Source organism: Euprymna scolopes, chromosome 45 (assembly GCF_053919585.1).
Source record: "Euprymna scolopes isolate OS-2025 chromosome 45, ASM5391958v1, whole genome shotgun sequence".
Taxonomy (NCBI): domain Eukaryota; kingdom Metazoa; phylum Mollusca; class Cephalopoda; order Sepiida; family Sepiolidae; genus Euprymna; species Euprymna scolopes.
In genome coordinates, this window is record NC_136526.1 from 13,716,648 (window position 1) to 13,738,874 (window position 22,227).

At 34.8% G+C, this 22,227-nt stretch overlaps 1 protein-coding gene across 50 annotated transcripts in view; it reads right to left on the reverse strand.

Moving 5' to 3' along the window:
- LOC145269265 (kinesin-like protein unc-104) overlaps positions 1-22,227 on the reverse strand; it is a 649,720-nt gene that overhangs the window by 224,945 nt on the left and 402,548 nt on the right. For all 50 annotated transcript variants that reach the window (XM_080124920.1, XM_080124904.1, XM_080124897.1 and 47 more), the window contains 3 exons: positions 21,236-21,318; positions 15,226-15,294; positions 8,590-8,762 (listed from right to left, as the gene is read on the reverse strand). In XM_080124920.1, the coding sequence (XP_079981046.1) occupies positions 8,590-8,762; positions 15,226-15,294; positions 21,236-21,318 (325 nt within the window). The remainder of the gene's footprint in view (positions 1-8,589; positions 8,763-15,225; positions 15,295-21,235; positions 21,319-22,227) is intronic.

Sequence of the window (22,227 nt, forward strand, 5' to 3'; positions counted from 1 at the left end):
AGAATCAGAACACCTGTAAACTCTGACGAACACTAAGGATCTGTATTCCAAGTTCGGATGAATCATTGCTTTGTAAAGCCTAGTCAGCAAATGCCATTCCTTTGGTAGCTCAGGATACGCAACATGTACGGCTCCTTATTAACCCTATTGGATATATAAGACAAGTAGTAATCAAATACCCAGGACAAACTACATCTGGCAACGAGGTCATGGTGCAGGAGCTCCATGGTTTTGAGGAGAATGCCACTACCCCTTAGTCGTTGCGGTGCTGGGTCACCCTTGGGCAAGATGTAGTACCCACTAGCCCCCTATTTAGGGTCACAAAAATCCAAGCCTGGTCAATGATGCTCTTGTCGGATGAGGAAGGAGTCCCAACGGCTTGCGCTGCGGATGAACCAGCACCGCAGTGCCGACGCGGTCAACAAGGGTGATGTACAACTCGACTCGGGTCTGCCTCAGCCATCGGATGCGGCTGATTGCATGTATGCAGACTGTCCTGGCCCGTCCTTGCCTCTGTACTTTTGCTTTCAGCGGAGAGGGTGCTAGCAGTACTGGGTAAGCTGCTTATTCCTACTTTGCCTAGGCTGGAGGGGGGGGGGGGTTGAAAGTCCTGTGGGGATGGAGTGAAGGCGTATCGGCAGGTTTGATAGACTGGAAGCCACAGCGTGATCTCTACACTCAGGCGATTGGAGTATGATGGTCGTGCTCTTGCTGAAGATATGGGCACCACTATCCGGATTTCCTGCCATCAGGTGTCACATCTGCAGCCAGGGTTTCAGAGCTCTGATCGGACTTACATCACATCTTCGACAGGGACACTAACCGACCTCCGCGTGATCGTCGAAATCGACGGACTGCCCGAGAGAGAGAGTAATCAAATATGAGGTTGATAGATATTATTACTCCCGGATAGTTATGACATTTTGAGAATGGCACAAATGTGTCTTGGAATCAAATCCCACAGACAGCGACAGGAAAGAGATGCTTTTATACTTTTCAATCAAACAAATATCAGCAACTAAACGTTAAAATTAAACGTTGAAATTAATTATCCCAAACTATTAATACTTGTGAATATGCAGAAACGTCCAATGATTAAATTCAGTGAATATGAGTATTTTTCTTGGTAATAACTATTAATTGCAAGGATGAGGGAATGATGACCCGTTCGGCAACAAGTATACCATCAACCTCTGATAAGGAAGAATTCCGTTGAAAGCATGTTAGTAACTGTTTGTTACGGGTACTGCTGGCCACTTGGTACGTACTTGGTGGTAGTGGATGACTTCTTGTAGTAGAGTGTCAGAAGCTATAGCTTCTTTAAACATGTAAGAAGTAACAGGCAATTCCCTTATCGTAGCTGTGAGCATTGAAGAGACCTCTGGCTCCAGGGATATAGCTGCAACCACAGGAGTTTAGCTGTTTTGAAAGACTATCAGGAATTGAGCCAGGCACACCTATGATTATTGGCATGATGGAAGTTTTCTTATTTCACATTCTAGCAATCTCCATCATTAGCCAAAGATATTTAATACCATATGACTCACTGGGGTCTCTATGAAGTCCACCAAAAGTTAAAAAAAAAAAAAAAAAAAAAAAAAAAAAAAAAATGAGAATGCTAGTCTAACCATTACGAATGCATAAAACAAGTCCTCACCTAAAGAATTCCAATATTTTCTTTTAAAGGGTTTTTAAGAAAAGACATTATTTCATCTTCTAAATGATTGATTTTATTCCTTTCTAATTTTTTTTTTTTTTTTTTTTAAATATAATTGGCACAAAGTTTAGAATAGAAGCCACCTGGTGGTTCGGGGGAGTATAATTTTATTATTTTTTTTTAAATTTTTCATAAAGAAAAAAAAAATAACAGCAGATTATTGTTGATTCAATTACCAGGTTTAGAGTGAAAACATCAAAATAATTTTTTAAAAAATTTCTTATGCACTGAGGAGGGTTCATTCCATGTTTGTATTGTAAAACGAACACTCTCTTTATAGTCAATAGAATCAAAACCAAAATGTCATTTCTTACTTCCATTGTAGAAATAAGGGATTTCAGCTACATCGGCTATAAAGTCACTGCTTATTTTACAACTAGCCCGGGTGCTCGGCATTGCCCGGGTGTTTGGAGGGGTGTGATGAGCAAAAAAATGTTGTAGTAGGCAGGCAAGCTTGAACCCGTGACGCGAAGGCAGAAAAGAAAGTGGAGGTGTGTGTAAGGGTGTTGGTTGAGAAAAAAAAAAGGAAAATTGCGAGCTCAAAAATAAAAAAATAGTAACCAGGCTCGAACCTGTAATGTGCCAGAGGAAAAAGAGATGTGCCTACCGCGGTTGTGATGTCTTCGGTGGTCAAACTAACGCCTTTTATTCGACGTCGTGGATGCGAGGGTTGAACGACTTGCAAAAAATGTCAGCAAAAAAACAAAAAACAAAAAAAAACGACCCTTCCTGTAGAAAACTGCCCAGTTGAGAGTGAAGGAATTAATGTTTTTGTACAATTTCTCGATATTCGTCGTCCGAAGGGTTGAACTCCAAAATGATACCGATCTTCTGAAATCCATCGCCTCTGTCGAAAGTTTTAGGCAGACATACAAGCATACATTTAAACAGACAGGTGAGATTTATATTATAGAGGTTTCCTCTCGTGTTCTTCAATGTGCGCAGATTCACTAATTGTAACCAGTTTTGTGGTTTGCAGTATGCCAAGAACATTGGTCTTGGCCTAGGTTTTCCCACAAGTTGGAATACAAACCAAACTATTCGAGAGAGGCATTCAGGCTGTCCTTGAATCGTTTCTGCTGTCCTCTTGCAATTCTTTTTCATTTGGATTGCTCACCGTAAAGGAGCTGTTTCGGGAGTTTGGAATCTGACATGAGGCATATATGACCAGCTCAATGAACCTGACACTGCTGCAGCATAGTTTGTATGGATGGGAGATTAGGTCGGGCAAAACCTCCATGTCTGGTTTCTTGTCTTAACTGATTTTCAGCAGTCTACAGAAACAGGTCATATGGAAATCGTTCCGTTTCTTGGCATGTCTGGCATATATGGTCCAATAATACCAATAACAAAAAAGCTTCTTTTTTTTTTTTACAGTTGTCCCCTTACACCATATTTAAAAAAAAAACAAAAATATGCATGGGTATCGATCCTCTGGTTTGTAAAACAATTTTTTCACTAATATTAACAATTAGTATAGATATCCCGAAAAACTGAGCTATAGAAAAACTTTTAACAAATATCTTTGTGCCCCCTGAATCTTCTTCGTGATCTACGGACCCACCCTCAAACGGTTTGAATTCTTGTAATGCAGAGCCAACCCTCTTTTTCCTTAGTAGGAAAAGAAGCCTGTTCTCAACACCCGAAGAAGGTCGCAGGTTGCAGCGACCGAAACGTTGTGCTAATAACACTCAATTTGAGAATAATAGTCCGATTAATCAGCATAACACAAGCATTCACATCTCATCTCCAAAATTAAGAATTGCATATATGGTCCAAGTTTTGCAAACATACACAGACACGACAGAAAAGAATGGACACCAAGATAAATATTTTTCCTAAGATTAATATATACTTATTTATATTTACTAAGATTAATATATACTTATTTATATTTACTAAGATTAATATATACTTATTTATATTTACTAAGATTAATATATACTTATTTATATTTACTAAGATTAATATATACTTATTTATATTTACTAAGATTAATATATACTTATTTATATTTACTAAGATTAATATATACTTATTTATATTTACTAAGATTAATATATACTTATTTATATTTACTAAGATTAATATATACTTATTTATATTTACTAAGATTAATATATACTTATTTATATTTACTAAGATTAATATATACTTATTTATATTTACTAAGATTAATATATACTTATTTATATTTACTAAGATTAATATATACTTATTTATATTTACTAAGATTAATATATACTTATTTATATTTACTAAGATTAATATATACTTATTTATATTTACTAAGATTAATATATACTTATTTATATTTACTAAGATTAATATATACTTATTTATATTTACTAGGATTAATATATACTTATTTATATTTACTAAGATTAATATATACTTATTTATATTTACTAAGATTAATATATACTTATTTATATTTACTAGGATTAATATATACTTATTTATATTTACTAAGATTAATATATACTTATTTATATTTACTAAGATTAATATATACTTATTTATATTTACAGATAATGATAGTGCTGAAATAACTTAGAGTATCTAATTAAAATTGCATTTTATAACATTGAAGCATGCCATGAACCAAAGGAGCATTACACCTATCAAATTTTCTCCGAAGACAAATCGTAGGTCAACATAAAGGTTGTCCTAGTCAATGCAAGATAGGAGGAAATCTTTCAACACCCTTTTCTACTGTTAATAGAGTAATTGTACAATTCACAAGAGAGGACAAAGAGTGCACAAAACCTCATCCAGATCACTCCGAACCCTCTGAAAGAACATTACGTCTTGTGAAAAGAAATGTCGAAGAGGATTCTCATTGCAAACTTTCCGACATTGCAGCACAAGCTGGTGTCCGTCCCAGACCAGCTGTCAGGTATTTTCACAAGCTGGGCTACTATAGTACAGCTGCGAGAAGGAAACCTTTTCTTCATCCTACCAATATCAAGTGCAGAAAAGATTGAGTTTGTGAAATGATGGAGAGACCTATGACCATTTGGACCAATGTTATTTTCTCTGATGGGTCACGATTTCCCAACGATGGAAAAGTATGGGGTCTCCCTCAGCAAGAGTTTGACTTAAAAAGACTGCAGTCAACGCTGAAACATGGGGGTTTCTCGTTTATGGTATTGGGTGCAATTTAAAGTGATGATTGCTCAAACCTGGTGGAGTGCGAAGGAAATATAAATGCTGCTAAATGTTTCAATGTTACATAAAGGACTCTTACCAATATTCTCAAGTGGTAAAATAAACTAAGTTAACCCCTATTTATGAAAGGCGTAACTCTTTGTCACTCTGCTAAGGCGACACAATATTGGTTGAGCCAAAATGGGATTACAAAACTTCCATGACTTCGAAGTCAGCCTCAGTTTTTTCTGTCATGTCTGCGCACATACAAATGATAATTACGGCTGTGAATACTTTAAGTTTGGTCCGTAGTTGAATTTTTCTATGCTCCTGCACAGTGGATCGGATATGGTATATATGCAGATTGAACTCTGTTTCCATGCATAGAAATAAATATAAAATTTTAAATTTTGATGAGTTTTCTATCAATGTGTGAACCGACAATAATGTGCAGTTGTTTAAAGAAAAAAAAAATGAATTTTGGCCAATTCTGTTTTTTTTTACTGATAACTTAAAAAAAAAAAAAAAAAAAAAAAAAAAATTGATAAGCATCTAAAGCTACTAAAATTATTTTCGCAGTATGAAGCACGGTAAAAAAAAAAATGCCAATTTTCTGAAGCATTTTTCATACATAAACAAAAAAAAATTATCAAAAAAATAAATAAATAAAATAAAAAAAAATAATAATGACTCGTGAAAATAAAAAGAAAAACCAAGGCAAAAAATTAGTAAATGCACACACATACACACGCGCACACACACACACAACAAAAAAAATAGCATGGAAGTATGGAGGAAAAATGAAATAATTGAACAAGAAAATCGGTTGTAAAAAACAAAAAAGAAAAACTGGAAAAAAAAAACTGGAAAAAGAAAGCAAGGGAAAACGACAAGAGCGCCACAATAATATTGACAAACGTTGGGAGTGAGATTGAGGAAAACTGTCTTCTTAAAACAACAATTTTGATAGCAAAGAAAAAAATGTGTGTGTTTGGTTGTGTGTTTGTTTGTGTGTTTGTTTGTGCGAAACAGAGTAAGAGATTGGTAGAAAAAAGAAATAAGGACTAAAAAAAAAAGAAAGAAATAAATATGAGAATAGAGAAAGAAAAGAAATAAAAGAAAAAACAATATGAAAGAGAGAGAGGAACATAAGAATAATAGAAACATTCAAGTGTGAGAGAGAAAGAAGCATATGAGAGAGAGAGAAAAAATAAATAGAGAGACAGGAAAAAAAGAAAGAAGCATAAGAGAAACATGAATGAAAGCAAAGTATTGAAAGAGGGGAAAAGAGAGTGAGGAGAAGCGAGTGAAAGTGGAGGGGAAGAGGGGCGAAGAGAGGGTGAGAGAAAAGGGTACAGAAGGGGAGGTAAAGTGAGAGAGAAGGGACGAAGAGAGAGAGAGAAGGGGCGAGGAGAGAGAGAGAAGGGGCGAGGAGAGAGAGAGAAGGGGCGAGGAGAGAGAGAGAAGGGGCGAGGAGAGAGAAGGGGAGAGGAGTGAGAGAGAAGGGGAGAGGAGAGAGAGAGAGAAGGGGAGAGGAGAGAGAGAGAGAAGGGGAGAGGAGAGAGAGAGAAGGGGAGAGGAGAGAGAGAGAAGGGGAGAGGAGAGAGAGAAAAGGTGAGGGAAGGAAAGAAAGAAAAGGGGAGGCAAAGAGAAAAGAGGAGGGAAAGAGGGGAGAGAAAGAAAAAGGGAGGGAAAGAGAGAGAGAAAAGGGGAGGGAAAGAGAGAGAGAAAAGGGGAGGGAAAGAGAGAGAGAAAAGGGGAGGGAAAGAGAGAGAGAAAAGGGGAGGGAAAGAGAGAGAGAAAAGGGGAGGGAAAGAGAGAGAGAAAAGGGGAGGGAAAGAGAGAGAGAAAAGGGGAGGGAAAGAGAGAGAGAAAAGGGGAGGGAAAGAGAGAGAGAAAAGGGGAGGGAAAGAGAGAGAGAAAAGGGGAGGGAAAGAGAGAGAGAAAAGGGGAGGGAAAGCGAGAGAGAAAAGGGGAGGGAAAGAGAGAGAGAAAAGGGGAGGGAAAGAGAGAGAGAAAAGGGGAGGGAAAGAGAGAGAAAAGGGGAGGGAAAGAGAGAGAGAAAAGGGGAGGGAAAGAGAGAGAGGAGAGGAGGGAAAGAGAGAGAGGAGAGGAGGGAAAGAGAGAGAGGAGAGGAGGGAAAGAGAGAGGAGAGGAGAGAAAGAGAGAGAGAGAGAGAGAAGGGGGGGGAAGAGAAGGGGGGAGAAGGGGGAGAAAGAGAGAGAGAGAGAAGGGGGAGAAGAGAGAGAGAGAAAAGGTGGGGGAGAAAGAGAGAGAGAAGGTGGGGGAGAAAGAGAGAAGGGGTGAGAAAGAGGGAAGGGGCGGGAAAGAGAGAGAAAGAGAAGGGTAAGGGAAAAGGGTACAGAGCAGGAGGGAAAGGAAGAGAAGAAGAAAAGGAAGAGAAGAAGAGGGAAAGGGAGAGAAGAGGGAAAGGGAGAGATAGGAAATGCCAGAAAAGAGTGAGAAAGAGACAATGAAAAGAGGGACATAACAGAAAAGGAAAGATGAAGAATTAGAAAAGGAGAGAGAGATAAACTATAGTATGAGAGAGAGAGAGAGAGAGAGAGAGAGAGAGAGAGAGAGAGAGAGAGAGAGAGAGAGAGGTAGAGATGAAGAACGAATTAGATAAATACAGTTAATGTAAAAGGATGGCAAGAAACACAAAGGAAATGCAGGTGTAAAAATCCCTTCAAAAAGGAAGAATCAAATTAAATTTCATTCAGACATATCAAATTCACAAGCGATCACCAGTCACTTGAACATTCCCGTGCAGGAAAATGTTAAAGTCTTCCTACATAGAACGCCTGCTATTCCCAAGTGGTCACCCACCTGGTATGACCAGATTCAACGTTGCTTAACTTCAGCATGTTAATATAATTCTGTCACTTTGCAGCTTTCTATTTAAAACTGTACACAGCTATGGTGCAACTACACTTAGAATTTAAAATCATGAGTTTGGAATCGCCATCTTGTTCAGAATATTGACCACTTTGAAAGCGTTCAGAGACGTGCAACTCCGATCGAATATCCTCCACCATGTAATACTCTGAACATCTTGTATATCGTCTGCACTTGCAATCATTTAAACTAAGAAAGACTTAAGTGTCTTTGGCAAAAGTTAAACAGAGTTTTCTATAAGGAGAGAAAAAATTGATAAATATTTAAGAGAGTGAGAGAAAAGAAGGAGCGGGAGTATGAAAGAGAAAAGAGTGGGAGTATGAAAGAAAGAGTGGGAGTATGAAAAATGAAAGAGTAGGAGTAAGAAAGGAAGATAAGAAAGAGGAGGAGGAGGAGAAGAAGAAGGAGGAGGAGGAGGAGGAGAAGAAGAAGAAGGAGGAGGAGGAGGAGGAGAATAAGGAGGAGGAGGAGGAGGAGGAGGAGGAGGAGAATAAGGGAGAGGAGAAGAAGAAGGAAAATAAAAAGGAGGAAGGAGGAGAAGAGGAAGAAGGAAGACAGAGGGGAGAGAACAAGAAAAAGAGAGATAGAAAGAAGAAAATAAGGAAGAAGAAAGAGAAAGAAGTAGAAAGCAACAATAGAGAAAGAAGAGAAATAGAGACAAGAGACAGAATAAAATGACAAAGAAATATAAGACTGGAAAAGACAGTACATAGAAAGAGAGTCTAAAATAAGCTTTAAATAAAGAGAGAGGAATAGGGGATGGAAAAATTGGGGTGGGGACAGGAGGGACATCTATATAAAAAAAGGAATCGAAAATGTCTTACCTGAGTTTCTCTAAACTCCAGTAATGTGTTGCTCCATTCTTCAGGTCTTGAACCTCAACAGCGACAATAGTCTTTGGGAAAGGTCGGTTGGTGTCTCGGTCTTCTTGAGACAACAGTTCAGACGACAGAGGAGAATAGCTTGTGTCTGTCAACAGGACAAATTGAAACTGCACCTGTATTGGCGAAAGAAAAAAAAAAAAGCAATAATAAATTTAAAGCAAAGAAAAAAATAATGGTTAAAAAAAAATTCTACTTGGTGATGGCTTCCGGTTTTTAAAACATAAAAAAAGGCAGTGTTTATCACAATAAAGTTCCTCCTAATTTTATGCAGCTTAGATTTATGCAGTCTTTTTATTTCGCTCGTTTGTTAACCGTTTGTGAAGAGAGTTAACCACTTTTCTTTTACCACAAGCCATAGATCAGAGTTGCAAGGCCGTAATTTTTTTTTTTTTTTTTTTTTTTACATAGGGGTCACCACTTATCAAGGCCCGAAGGCCACTCAAGGATAAGGGTTATTGCGTGTACAGTAATCAATGAGATAGTATTGTAGTAATCATTAGTATTGGGGTTTTGATAGAGTGTCTTACTTAAGGGGGCGGTTTGTCAGGAGTTTGTTTATGTTGGATTTGAAGACGTTCAAGTTGTAGTCAGGTGGGAAACAGGCAAGCGGCAGAGAGTTCCACCGGTGTGCAGTTCTAAGAAAGAAGCTTTGCTCATGGAATCTACGTTTGGATTTAGGCACAGATAAAGAGTGGGGAAAATTATTGACGTAATGCTATATATTTGCTGATGGTCGATCGTCAAATATGTTTTGAAGTTTATTTAATTTCTAACAAGCTACGCGTGTGTGGTCTCCCTCTGGTGCTGCATGCGAGATGACGCCACAAAAAATAGTGAAGAAATGATGAATGTGAGAAGTGTGAAGGGCCAACGTTGCCTTCACATTTTTGCCAAATTTCAGAAAAATCTAATGGATGGGGCAAAAGTTATGAGGTAAAAAGTGCCATTTTTTTGCAATTTTGGGGCATTTGTGACCCCTTTGGAGCTCCTGGGAATGCCGAATACCTGTGAAAATGGAAAAATGGTGCCGTTTCACACCTTAAGATATGTGTATTTGAATTCAGCACCATGGAAAACCACTATATAGGCATACATATCAAGTTTTTGAGTAATATGAAAAAAGAGCTCCATGTCTTTTAGCCCTAAAAGTCCCAGAGGGATGTGAACGAGAATTTTGCCAGGGTCACCCATACTGAATTTATATTAAGAATAATGGCCTCTATATTTTGGCCAAGTTTCAGGAAAATCTAATGGCTGGATCAAACGCTATGGGTCAAAAAGTATCAATTTTGGTCATTTTGGGCATTTTTGCCAAATCCCAGTGTAAATGGTTAAAGGCCTTAACACATGTATATTCGAGTTGACCATCATGAAAAACCATATTTGAGTTGACCATCATGAAAAACCATATTTGAGTTGACCATCATGAAAAACCACTATATAGTCAGACATTTTTTGTCATTTTTTGCCAGTTTTTGTTGAGAAATATGAAAAAAAGAGCTACAAAAAGGGGCATTTTTAGCACTGAAAGTCCCGGGGATACAAATCAGAATTTTGCCAGGGTCATCCATACTGAATAATGGGCTTCACATTTTGGTCAAGTTTTAAAAAAATCTAATGGATGGATCAAAAGTTATGGGGTAAAACGTGTCATTTTTGGCCATTTTGAGGCATTTTTGACCTCTTTTGAGCCCCTGGAGATGCAACAGGAATTTTCGCAAAAAAAAAAAATTTTTTTACTGTGCACATCTATTTAATGAAATACAATTTGTGGCAAAGTTTCAGGAAAAACTAATGGACGGTTATCTGGCAATCGTCCGGAATAACGGACGCCACTGAAAACATAGGTGTCTCTCCGATAAATCGGGGGGACCAAAAATCAACCTTTGTCATTTCTTGATTTATACACAGCTGTTTATTCAAAATATTCAAAATATAACCTTTTAGGTTTTCGGATGACAGTTTTGACGAGTGGGATGGCATGCATAGCTGGGGGAAGAATGTCACTTCTCATCGTCATGGTCACTCTCCTCTTGTGGTCACTCTCTTCTTTATTGTCTGCCATCTCTTTTGTTGGCTCAGATGACGTAGATATTCCAACATGCATTATCTTAAAATGTAGGTCAATCTCTCTGACCGAATCTCTGGGAACTCTATTTGACCTCCTTTAACGTCATCTCTCGGGCCTCTGCTTCCGGACTTGTAACCAACTTTTGTTTGATGTCACTCCAAGGGATCTGGATTATTCAACAGTAAACTCACATTTAATCGCCTAAATAAGAACCCCCCCCCCAACCAACAAAACACTTGATTTGATTATTTTTAATAAAAAAAAACATCACAATTAAAAAATAAAAGTTGGATTTGATTATTTGTAATAAGATGTACATAAGACTTTTCAATTATAAAAAAAGTTTTTTTTCTTCACGAAAAAAATAAAATGAACACAAATTATTGCTTGTTACTCTCCCTCTAAAAAAAAGAAAAGAAAAACAAAAAAAATCAAACCTAAAAAGGTAACTTTTTTTTGTTTTTTTGACAAACATTGCTTGACAATTTCTAATTTCAAAACTAGAAACCATCACCAAGTGAACTTCTTCTCTTTAACCGAAATGTCAATTTCTGATATCAAAACTGTATACAGTAATTCCGTAGAGTTTTGTTCACACGAGTTAAATCTTACTGTGTTTATTAATAGTGCTCAATAACAAGTAGAGCTGTATATTTAGTATGAATTTTTATTCATATCAACTTTTAACTACATATTTGCAGACATGTTTCAGCAATAACATTTTACCAGCTTAGCTTCTTCAGGCTTTTTTGTTTTCATACTGACAATTGCCTGAAAAAGCTAAACCATTACAATGCTATTAGCAGTGTTGAATATAAATTTTTAATAAACAAATAAAATACCATGAAACCACGTTTAAGATGCAAATCTATATAATTATAAAACTCAAATGATCTTGTAATGGGTGTTGTAACCCACCAGCCGGTTTACAACTACCAGTTTCGCGTGTGAACATAAACAAATAATCAATGCAACAATAAAACATATTGTTTTACTGTGTACGTTTTCAGCATCCCAATTTTGTTTTTTGGTGTTTAAATTATCCAAATAACAATTGTTAATACTCTCTGTATTTTTGTTACATCATTCATTTAAGTTATTTTAACGCAATTTTCTTAAAAATAAATTTACTTTAACCCGTTGACAACAATAAGAGCATTTTATAACTGCGATTTACCCACTACCTTCATTTTTTTTTTAATTTATTCTCCATTTTTTAATACAACTTTCTTAAAAAAACATTCGTAAATTTTCTTCTACACTACCGACATAAATAAATAACCCCGGAAATGTTTTTTTTTAATTTGCGTTACAAATAAATAATCAACAATAAAACGTATTCTTTTACTATGTACGTTTTGGCGTCACAATTGTTTTTTTTGTTTTTTTCGCGTTTAAATTAAAAGATATATCAAAATTGGAATTTAACTTTAAGGATTATGGTATCTGTTCAGTGCACATATGGCAAACCACTTATAATTCAATGGCTATAAGTTCTTTTTTTTTTTTTTTCAAAAATAAACAATTATAAACAGAACGACTCATAGAAATCTATCTATATTCTTTTTTCATTTTAATATAATTTCATAGAAATGTTTCTGTTATGTCACAAAACAACTATTTTCTTTGTCACAAGTGTCACGCTCATATATTAATTCCATAGCTAATATAACATATTGACCCAATAGGTCACGGGTAGTCTAGTTTTTAATAAAATCTCAAATTTCCAACATTAAGTGCCAATATTATTTTATTAATAGTTTTTTCGGGGAGGGGACCAAATAGATTCATATAATAGACAACAACAAAGAAGAGTTAATTAAAATACTCTCTTTTCAAAACCAATATTTGGTTGTTTGTTTGTCATTTTCGTATAAATAAAGTGAAACTATTCAAATGCAAACGCCTGGCTTTCCGGACGGGTAGTATCTGTTCTGTAATTGGTCCTTAGTTAATGTAGGGGAAACTCTTCATACTGAGACGATTACTATTTATTTGGATACTGCCAGAGCTCCCCCCTTTTTGAGAGAACTGCTTTTCCCCCACATTAAAAACAACCTTCATGGGAGGTTAAAAAGCAACGGCATTTCTGCAAGTCATCTTTTTAACGGGTCACGGGTAGTCTAGTATTTTATCAAAAATCATTATATATATATATATATATAAATATAAATTTTTTGTTATAAATTTCAGATAATAAAATACTCATCATCGAAGTGTTTAAAAAATACAATATAGTCTTAACTTTATTTAGATACTAGACTACCTGTTGGTTGGTTGGTTGTTTTACGGCATATCAACCCTTTTCAGGTTATTTAATGCTGCATCCAAAGATTTTGAAGAAAGAGTTTTTAATAGAATATATTTGTTGTTTTCAAGTCAGTTTCTATTTAAGCCATAGTTGGGACCCTAACATGTACTACCACTCCGGGTCAGAGTGGACCTGGGAGCAATGGCAATTAAAGGATGGCTCCACACTCTCCAAAGCCCGCAAGCTGGGGCCTCACCACTGGATATAGTTTAAGGTCATATCCAACACCTACACATAGTATAGAATAGTGAGTATATAGAATTAATGTATAAATACGCAAAAACAAACGTGGCATCCTGTTTGCTTTTCCTTGATCAAATAAAAATCTAATCACGGAAGTGGGCGAGGGATCTTGTTATCATGCATTTTAACTGACTCTCAATTGTATCGTGCATAACACCTGTCAAAGCAAAGAAGGACACCTCTGAGCAGTAACTCCTCAGATTGGGCTACCGTACTTTGATTCTTAGGTAGAGGATTGCATCAGGTGTTGCCGATTTTTTTTTTTTTTTGCTTTAGACATTGCAGCTACAGTCAGCTAACATACTTCCTAACTTCCGGTGTAGTGATACCGGAAACGGTGACAAAGCAAATCAGTTCCTTCACTTTTATTATTCTTTAGTATTTCTATTGTGAAGCAATTATTGAAATAAAATAGAAGAAAGAGACATTATCGAAAAATATATAATAAAACTGAACAAAATTATAACTCAATTAGTTTTTATTTGCCTTATAATAACAAAATTTGAAAAAATAAAAGTTCTTATTTTATTTGAAATTTTATAAGAAATATGTTTATGAAATTATAAAAAAGACATTTTTTTTTTTTAAATTTTAAAAATAAATTTCTATTTGAATTTACATAATAAATATGTTCATGAAAGTCTAAAAATAAAATTATTGAAATCAAAATAAAATTTCAAACATCATAAAAGACGTATCATCCACATATTCCCACAAATAGTTTGATAAAATTTTAAAGTGTTTTCAATAATTCTTAAAATAAAACCAATTTCAAAAATTATTGATTAAAATAAAACTGAAATAAAACTCTCGTACTGACATCAACACAATCTGCTCACGCATAACAATAGGGAAAAGACTCAGGCACATAAAGTGACTTTTAAATGTAAGTAGACATTTGCATTTTAAACGTGATTTTAAAGGCATTCTTGTCTGTTATTTCAAATTTCGGTACTCCTGCAGTATTTTACCCACCGATTTCACGATCTTAGCCAAGCGTTGACGAACGCTTTCGGCGTTAACGCCGACGAAAGCCGAGAATTCGGAGCTACGGTGCAAGAACGCTAAAAGTATGTGAATATCAACAACATTACAAGGAAAAGATATTACACACACAACAAAATGGATAAAATTAATACAAAAAATTTGGATAAAATAAATCACAAACACTTACCATAAGTTTTTTTAAAGTAAAATAAATTTATTTTGTTGAATATTTTTTTTTTTTTGGTTCATTTTGTTTTCCGATAGCTTTTTTTTTTGGGGGGGGGGGGGGTAAGCAACAGTAATAAACACTTCAATGTTTTTTTTTGTTTGTTTTTAACAAAACGTTATTAAACAGTAACAACAATGTTTTTTTTTTTTTTTTTTCAGTAATGTTTGTAGGGGTGGGGGGGGAGGGACAACAATTACTGTTTATCTTTAGTTCCGACTGGAAGATTTTCTACTTTTTCTTTTTTTTTTGTAAAAAAGTAAAATAAATTTATTTTGTTGAATATTTTTTTTTGGTTCATTTTTGTTTTCCGATAGCTTTTTTTTAGCTAAATTAAATAGCTGAAATGAAAGGCTGTGTATTTTTACTTTGAACAATAAAATAACTGAAATGAAACGCTATGTGTGTAATTTCAATGAAAATTATTCGTCTGCTGCGCGTTCGTTTGAAGCGCCCTGATTGGCTGATAGAGTATCGTACCGCTCGCCATGTTCTGGCGTTTTCCGACGGATGTCGATCAACGCTCGGCTAAGATCGTGAAATCGGTGGGTAAAATACTGCAGGAGTACCCAAATTTCTTACAGATAATTCCAAGAACTTGTTACCAGATTTTAATGTACTGTAGCATCCATGTGCCTAAAAAGAATTCCCTTCATCATATCCAAACTGTAGGCATGAAATGAAATTTTGCATAGAAATTCAAAAGAGACGTGCAAAAAAAAAGTGTAAAGGCGTTACCTTTTTGTGTAATTCTACACTGATGGCATTGGATTCTTTCAAAAATATGGCATTTCCCCAGAGGTCATCCTAGAAAAAAAAAAGAAAAAAAAAAAACATGGAAAAAAAACACATGATTAGAAATATTCAACTTTATCCATTCACTTTGGGTAATTTTCAGACAATTTCAAACAATTTATATAAAAACAGGAACAATTTTAACATTTCTCAAATTCTTGAAGGTGTACAAACAAGAGTATATCTATACATATATATAAACGTGAACGTGTCTGTGTGTGTGTCTGTGTACATTTCCCTACGCAATAACTCTGTCAATTTTTAGTCTACAGACTCGAAATTTGATATACAGGGTACTGAGATTTGGGAAAATCGATGTAATCGGTTTTTGGCCAGAAATTTGGCGATTAAGGGGTCAAAGTTCAACGATTTGACCTTTGAGAACGCTACCAAACTCCGCCGACAATTTTGGGTCTACGCACTTGAAATTTTAGATATAGGTTCCTTGGACATGGATCTAATTTAATAACTTGATTTGAGCCAAAAACAATAAATTTTAAGGGGTCATAATAGGGGTCCAAGTTATAAAAAAAATTGATCTCTGCGGTCTCTTCCAAATTACTCAGACAATTTCTGGTCTAAATATTTTAAATTTTACATAAAGGGTATTCAGAGATAGGGCAGGCTTTTTCATCAGTTTGGGTCGAAAATTTTTAGTTACCAATATATAAATGTATGTATGTATGTCTGTTTGCATGTCTGCCTTAAACTTTCAATAGAGGCGACGGATTTTACCAAGATCAGTATCATTTTAAAGTTTGACCTTTCATACGACAAATATCAAAAAAATTGGCTAAAAACATTAATATCTTCCCCTTCAATTAGGTTCTTTTCAAGGGGGGGGGGCACTTTTTCGCCAATATTTTTTTAAGCTATCCTCTCCTTTAGATTGTCTAGCCTTAATTTTAAAAAATGTTGCTTCCTGTTTGGCGGTGGTCGTAACAGCATAAACGTTAGGTTTTACCTCGTTCTTTTCCTCCTTTGCGGTACGGATTCGAGCCTGCCTTCCTACTACCACTTTTCTTTTTTTTTTTTTTTGCTCAACATACACATCCAAACATCCGGGCAATGCCAGGCTGAAATGCTAGTCTATATATATATATATATATATATATATAAAAGTGAACATGTGTGTGTGTGTGTGTGTGTGTGTCTGTGTACATTTTCCTAGGCAATAAACTCAATTTTCAGTTTACAAACTCGAAATTTGATATACAGGGTACTGAGATTTGGGAAAATCTTTGTAATCTGTTTTCGGTCAGAAATTTGGCTGGTAAGCGGTCAAAGTTTAACGGTTTGACCTTTAAGAACTCTACCAAACTCCTCTGCCAATTTTGGGTATAAGCACTTGAAATTTTTTATACAAGTTCCTTGGACATGGATCTAACTTTCTAACTTGATTTGAACCCAAAATAATAAATGTTAAGAGGTCATAATAGGGGTCAAAGTTAAAAAAATTCACCGCTTTTTTTTTCTTTTTTTTTTTTTGCTTAACATAGACCTCCAAAAACCCGGGCAATGCTGAACTGAAATGCTAGTATATATATAAAAGTGAAATTGTCTGTGTGTCTGTCTGTCTGTCTTTCCCTACCAAATTACTCTGTCAATTTTCAGTCTACAGACTCGAGATTTGACATAAGGGGTATTGAGATTTGGGAAAATCTTTTTAATTGGTTTTCGGCCAGAAATTTGGCTGTCAAGAGATCAAAGTTCAATGATTTGATCTTTGAAAACTGCCAAACTACTCCACCAATTTTGGGTTGAAAAACTTGAAATTTTAGATGTAGGTTACTTGGGCATGGATCAAACTTTCTAACTTTATTTGAACCCAAAACAATAAATGTTAAGGGGTCAAAATTGGGGTCAAATTTTTTAAAACTTTGACCTCTCATCCAATTTTGGTCTAAACATTTGAAATTTTACATTAATTGGTTTTTGACCGAAAATTTGGCTACTAAGGGGTCAAACTTCAAAAGACTTGACTTTTGCAGTTTCTAGCAAACTATTCAGCCAATTTTGGTTCTAAACATTTGAAATTTTACATAAAGGTTATTCAGACATGCAGCAAGCTTTTTAATCAGTTTTTGAGCAAAATTGGCTGCCAAAATTGAAAGAATTAACCTTTACAGATTCTACCAAACTCCTCCGTCAATTTTGGGTCTAAACATTTGAAATTTTAGATGTAGGTTACCTGGACATGAGTCAAACTTTTTAATATATATATATATATATATATATATATATAATATGCACATAAAGTTAGTAATAGTACATAGGGCCTGAGCAAAGCTGGGCTGAACTGCTAGTATATATATATATATATATATATATATATATATATATATATATATATATATATATAAAATAAAAATTACAATTAAATTTACCAAAATGATCCAAGATGGTAAAATTAAAGCATATTATAAATATTAAAGAATTAATATTTATAAAGTTATCTCAGCCAGATGTAAAAGCTTGATAAAACCAAATAGGAGATAGAGCTGATAATACGAGCAAACATGGAAAAGCATATCTTATTTTTCTTTTATTAATATTATTGGAAACAAAGCTTGAAACGTGTTATAAAAATATTTTAAAATAAAAATATGATAAAAGGCTGAAAAACACACAGTTGTTGATGGTTACACTCTTTTAAATATATATATACTAGCGGGGGTACCCGGCGTTGCCCGAGTGTTTGTTTCCGGGACAGGGGGGAGTTTTAAAAAATGTTATGGTAGGTAAGTAGGAAGGATCAAACCCGGAGTCATGAGTAAAAGTAGGAAAATAAAGTGTGAAAAAAAAAACAAACATCTGCAACGTTAACAGTTCGGCCACCAAGAAAAGTCCATTCCAATTGTTTAGGAAAAAAAAAAAAAAAACGACTACGGTAGGTCGGCGCGAACGTGAAAATATAATGTGAATTGTCCAGCACGCTAACCACTACGCCACAGAGCACTGCAGCTTAGTTTAGTGATTTTAAATAACTTCACATGAAAGAACTACGAAGCCAAACCGGTGTTCTCTTCTCAACTGTTCCTTGTGAATGATCCCCAAACGGTGTTAAGTGGTGGCAGGGGGAGGAGGAATTTATTAGAGAGAAAATATTTTACCACTTCCATTGATCCTAACCGATTTTGGCCGTGACTTCTCAGCAGAAAAAGTATAGAAATCTAAGATTATCGAGGAATTTGAGAAATAATAAGCCTATAACACACCTCAGATATTGTTCTGCCGTTTGTGCATATTATATTTGCATGAAATATCTTGATTTTTAATCCTATTAATGTCAAAATCAGACGGGAAAAAATGAGTTCATTTTATTTATATAGATATATATATATATATATAATATTAATTAATATTAATATTATTGGAATCTGTTCTTTATTCCTTGTACACATTTTTGTGAATTATTCCATGGATTTCTGCTTTTGGATTATTTTGGATCATCTTCCAATTACGGGATTTCCTTGGATTTTACTTGTGCAAATGGAAATTCAATTAACTTCCTTGAAGTTATATATTTGGATTTTACCATCACTGGATTATTTACCTTCCACCAGACTATCCATTCACGTGTAATCACCTTTTTCTTCACCATATTTCCTCTGCTTCACTTTTTGTTATCAAATAAGATCTTTGACTTACTTGTTGTTTCATCAAATACTTTTGCATGCAAAATCCGATCCCGTATTTTGCTAATTCCTACCCTCTGATGAGAAGGAAAGTATTTCTTCGAAACTCCGCGGATTAAGGACTATCCACTTATCTAGTGTTTCCTTTTCAGATTAAATATGTTTTTAACTGATTTCAAAGTGTTTTTTAACATGTTTTATTAACTGTTTGCTCATATATATATATTATTCGTTTTCTATTAATGATGTGCAGGCTTACAAAATGTTATGAAAAAAATAAAATTAAAAACTTTTTTTTTCAAGAACAATTTTCGACCAATCTTTCGGTCTTCCTAAGAACACAAAACCTCATCCAGGTCACCCCAGGACCTCTGAAAGACCTGTTGAAGAGGATCCTTGGTGTAAAGCCTCTGACATTGCAACACAAGTTTGTGTCTGCTGCCGGGTATCTTTACAAGCTGGGCTACTATGGTAGAGCTGTGAGAAGGAAACCTCTTCTTCATATTTCTATGCAATATATTACATAGAAAAATGTGAGCATGAAAAGTAATATGGTTAAGATTAAACTTAGAAAAGTAAAATGACTAGTTGTTAAAACTGGAAAAGAAAACAAGATATTCTAGTAAAAAATATAATAAGCTTATAACTTAAAATATTGCAGCATTAAGAATTTTTAAAAAAAATTCAATTTAACATTATATAATCAATTTTTAATTAATAATGCAATATTTTAAGTTATAAATTTATTATATTTTTTACTAGAATATCTCGTCTTTTTCTTTTCCAGTTTTAACTAGCCCTTTTACTTTTCCATGTTAAAATCTTAACCATATTACTTTTCATGCCTGCATTTTTCTATGTAATCCATGATTTTTCCAGGGTTTGGTTTAAAATAAAATTTTCTCTCTGTTTCACTTGTTAATTTGTTTTTTCAAAATGCAACTTAACATTATATGTAAATATACAAGTAATATAGACATTAGTGAAAACTAATCTGTTTTTCAAGGATAAGGGTTAAGAGTTAGGTAGATGGCAAGATAAGATGAGTCACGATTGAACTTGGGTAGGGCTAGATTATCTAAATGATCAACTCAATGGGAATTTATTCACATTAGACTTGAATACAACCATGTTATAGTCAGTCTTGAAGCAGACAAACAGTATCACATTTCACAGATGAACAGCACTAGGAAAGAAACTTGGCTCATGGAATTTTCGTTTAGTTTGGGGCACAGATAGGGAGTATGGAAAGTTGTTGGCAGTTGTTTTAGCTAAGTGAGTATTTGTTAGGAACGTTTTATGGGGAGGGGCCATAGATTGGAGCTCAGTCGAACACCTACCATAAAGGTATCGATAGAGCAGAGACAGACCCACAATGTCTCTTCTGTGAGAAAGATGGAGTAAGGAGGTGAAAAGATCATCGGCCACTATATTGCGAAGACGGTTTTGTACTCTGTCAAGGCAAAAGTACTCTTAGGAGCTGCACCCCAGATGTGACAACAGTACTCATACACAAATGAACATTTAATTACCTTACATTTAATAAAAACAAAACCGATGCATCAACACTTGTCTCTTTCCCAATCTAACAAGTGCCACAATGTCAACTAAGCTCCAACCACTGTTCCATCACCACAATTTTGCATCCCTGTGCTTATTTTACAAGTACTTTAATAAAACCTTTGACAAACTCTTAGCACTGACATACCTGTGATGTAAATACATCTAATTAATCCGACATGCAGCAGAATCCTCTCCCTGTATCTTGCTTTCCCGACTGTACTAACATGCAGAAATTTAAGTGTACAGACATTTCGCTGCTCAATTCCCTACTTAGTGTGTCCTTGTAGGTATGGTTTATAATTCACAGTAGCCCCTTACATTTGAGGTGAATATAAGTGAAAAAGAAACAAACAAGCTGAGTATGCAGGGTCCCCTTTGACTAGTGAAAAATTTACTTTCACCATGATTAATGTTTGTGCAAAATTTTAAGAAATATCAAAGAGTTGTTATTGAGAAAAGTATGAACAGACTAACGATTTTGAGGCTATTTTACCTCTAAATGGACGTTAGGTGGTGGCAGCCAGAGTTATCTCGGAAAATCTGCTTTGGCAAAAATTTACTTTCACCATGACTAATGGTTGTGCAAAATGAAAAAAAAATACAATATCGAGAAAAGTGCAAACAAACGGAAGTGAATTACTAGGTGCAATCTCACCTTTGTCGGGGGACAAGAAAAACATGGAAATAGAGTTGAAATGAATTGGAGAATGAATGAATGGAAGAGTTATGACAAAAAATTTTTAAAAACTTACCCTAAGGGATGTAAATTGATGATATTTCCATTTTTGGAATGCCCATACCGCTAACTCTCTTTCACGTTCATTCCAAGTACATTCTGAAAACAGGAAATTTGAAATATAAGACAAAAGATACTTTAATATAAAAATGTTGGAAAATGGTAAAATTCTAAATTTCAATACGTCCACTGTAACAGCTTCAAGAGAAATTGAAAAGATACGGGGGACAAAAGAGCTCATATATATATATATATCTATATCTATTATATAAAGAGCAAATGTCTGTGTTTGTATGTCCACTAAAAATTGTCATGTGCATCGTACAGGCACAAACATGGCATCGTTAGAAAGAAGGATTTCAAACAAAAGATATCAAAAAAATTTGAAAAAAAAACGTCTATTATTTTGTGTAGAAATATCGTTTTGTTTGAAGTGGGGGTCAGATAAAAACCTTGCTTTCGACGGATTTGCGAGATTCATTGGTACCATCTTTCATTCTAAGTAGCTTAGTTTGCACATTATAGCATCTGTGCTCTCGTGGGCCTATCGATAAAAGCGTTACTTTTTTTAAATTGGTTTCAGAATGCATTATTTCAGTGTTATTAATTAAAATTTGCCATAACGTGAAGATGAGGGCAGTTATGTTTTTGTAGATGTTAGTAAATTGGGTTAAACTTTACAAGATGCATGGTGAAAGAGCAAAATAGAGTAGTGGTTGTAAAACCAATGTAGCTACTAGTTTTATTATCATAGGAGGTACATTCTCTCAAATGAAATTTAAACTTATAAATAACAAGTGTTTTAATTGGTTATATGCATGCTATAATCTTATTATATAAAAGCGAAAATGTATGTATGTATGTATGTGTGTGTGCTTGTGTGTCTGCTAAAAACTTTCGACAGACACAACGAAAATTCACAAACTCGGTATCATATCAAAGCCCCATCCTTCGCTCGAAAAATTGGCCAAAAACGTTCATTTTTTCACCCCGAAATCGACAATTTTC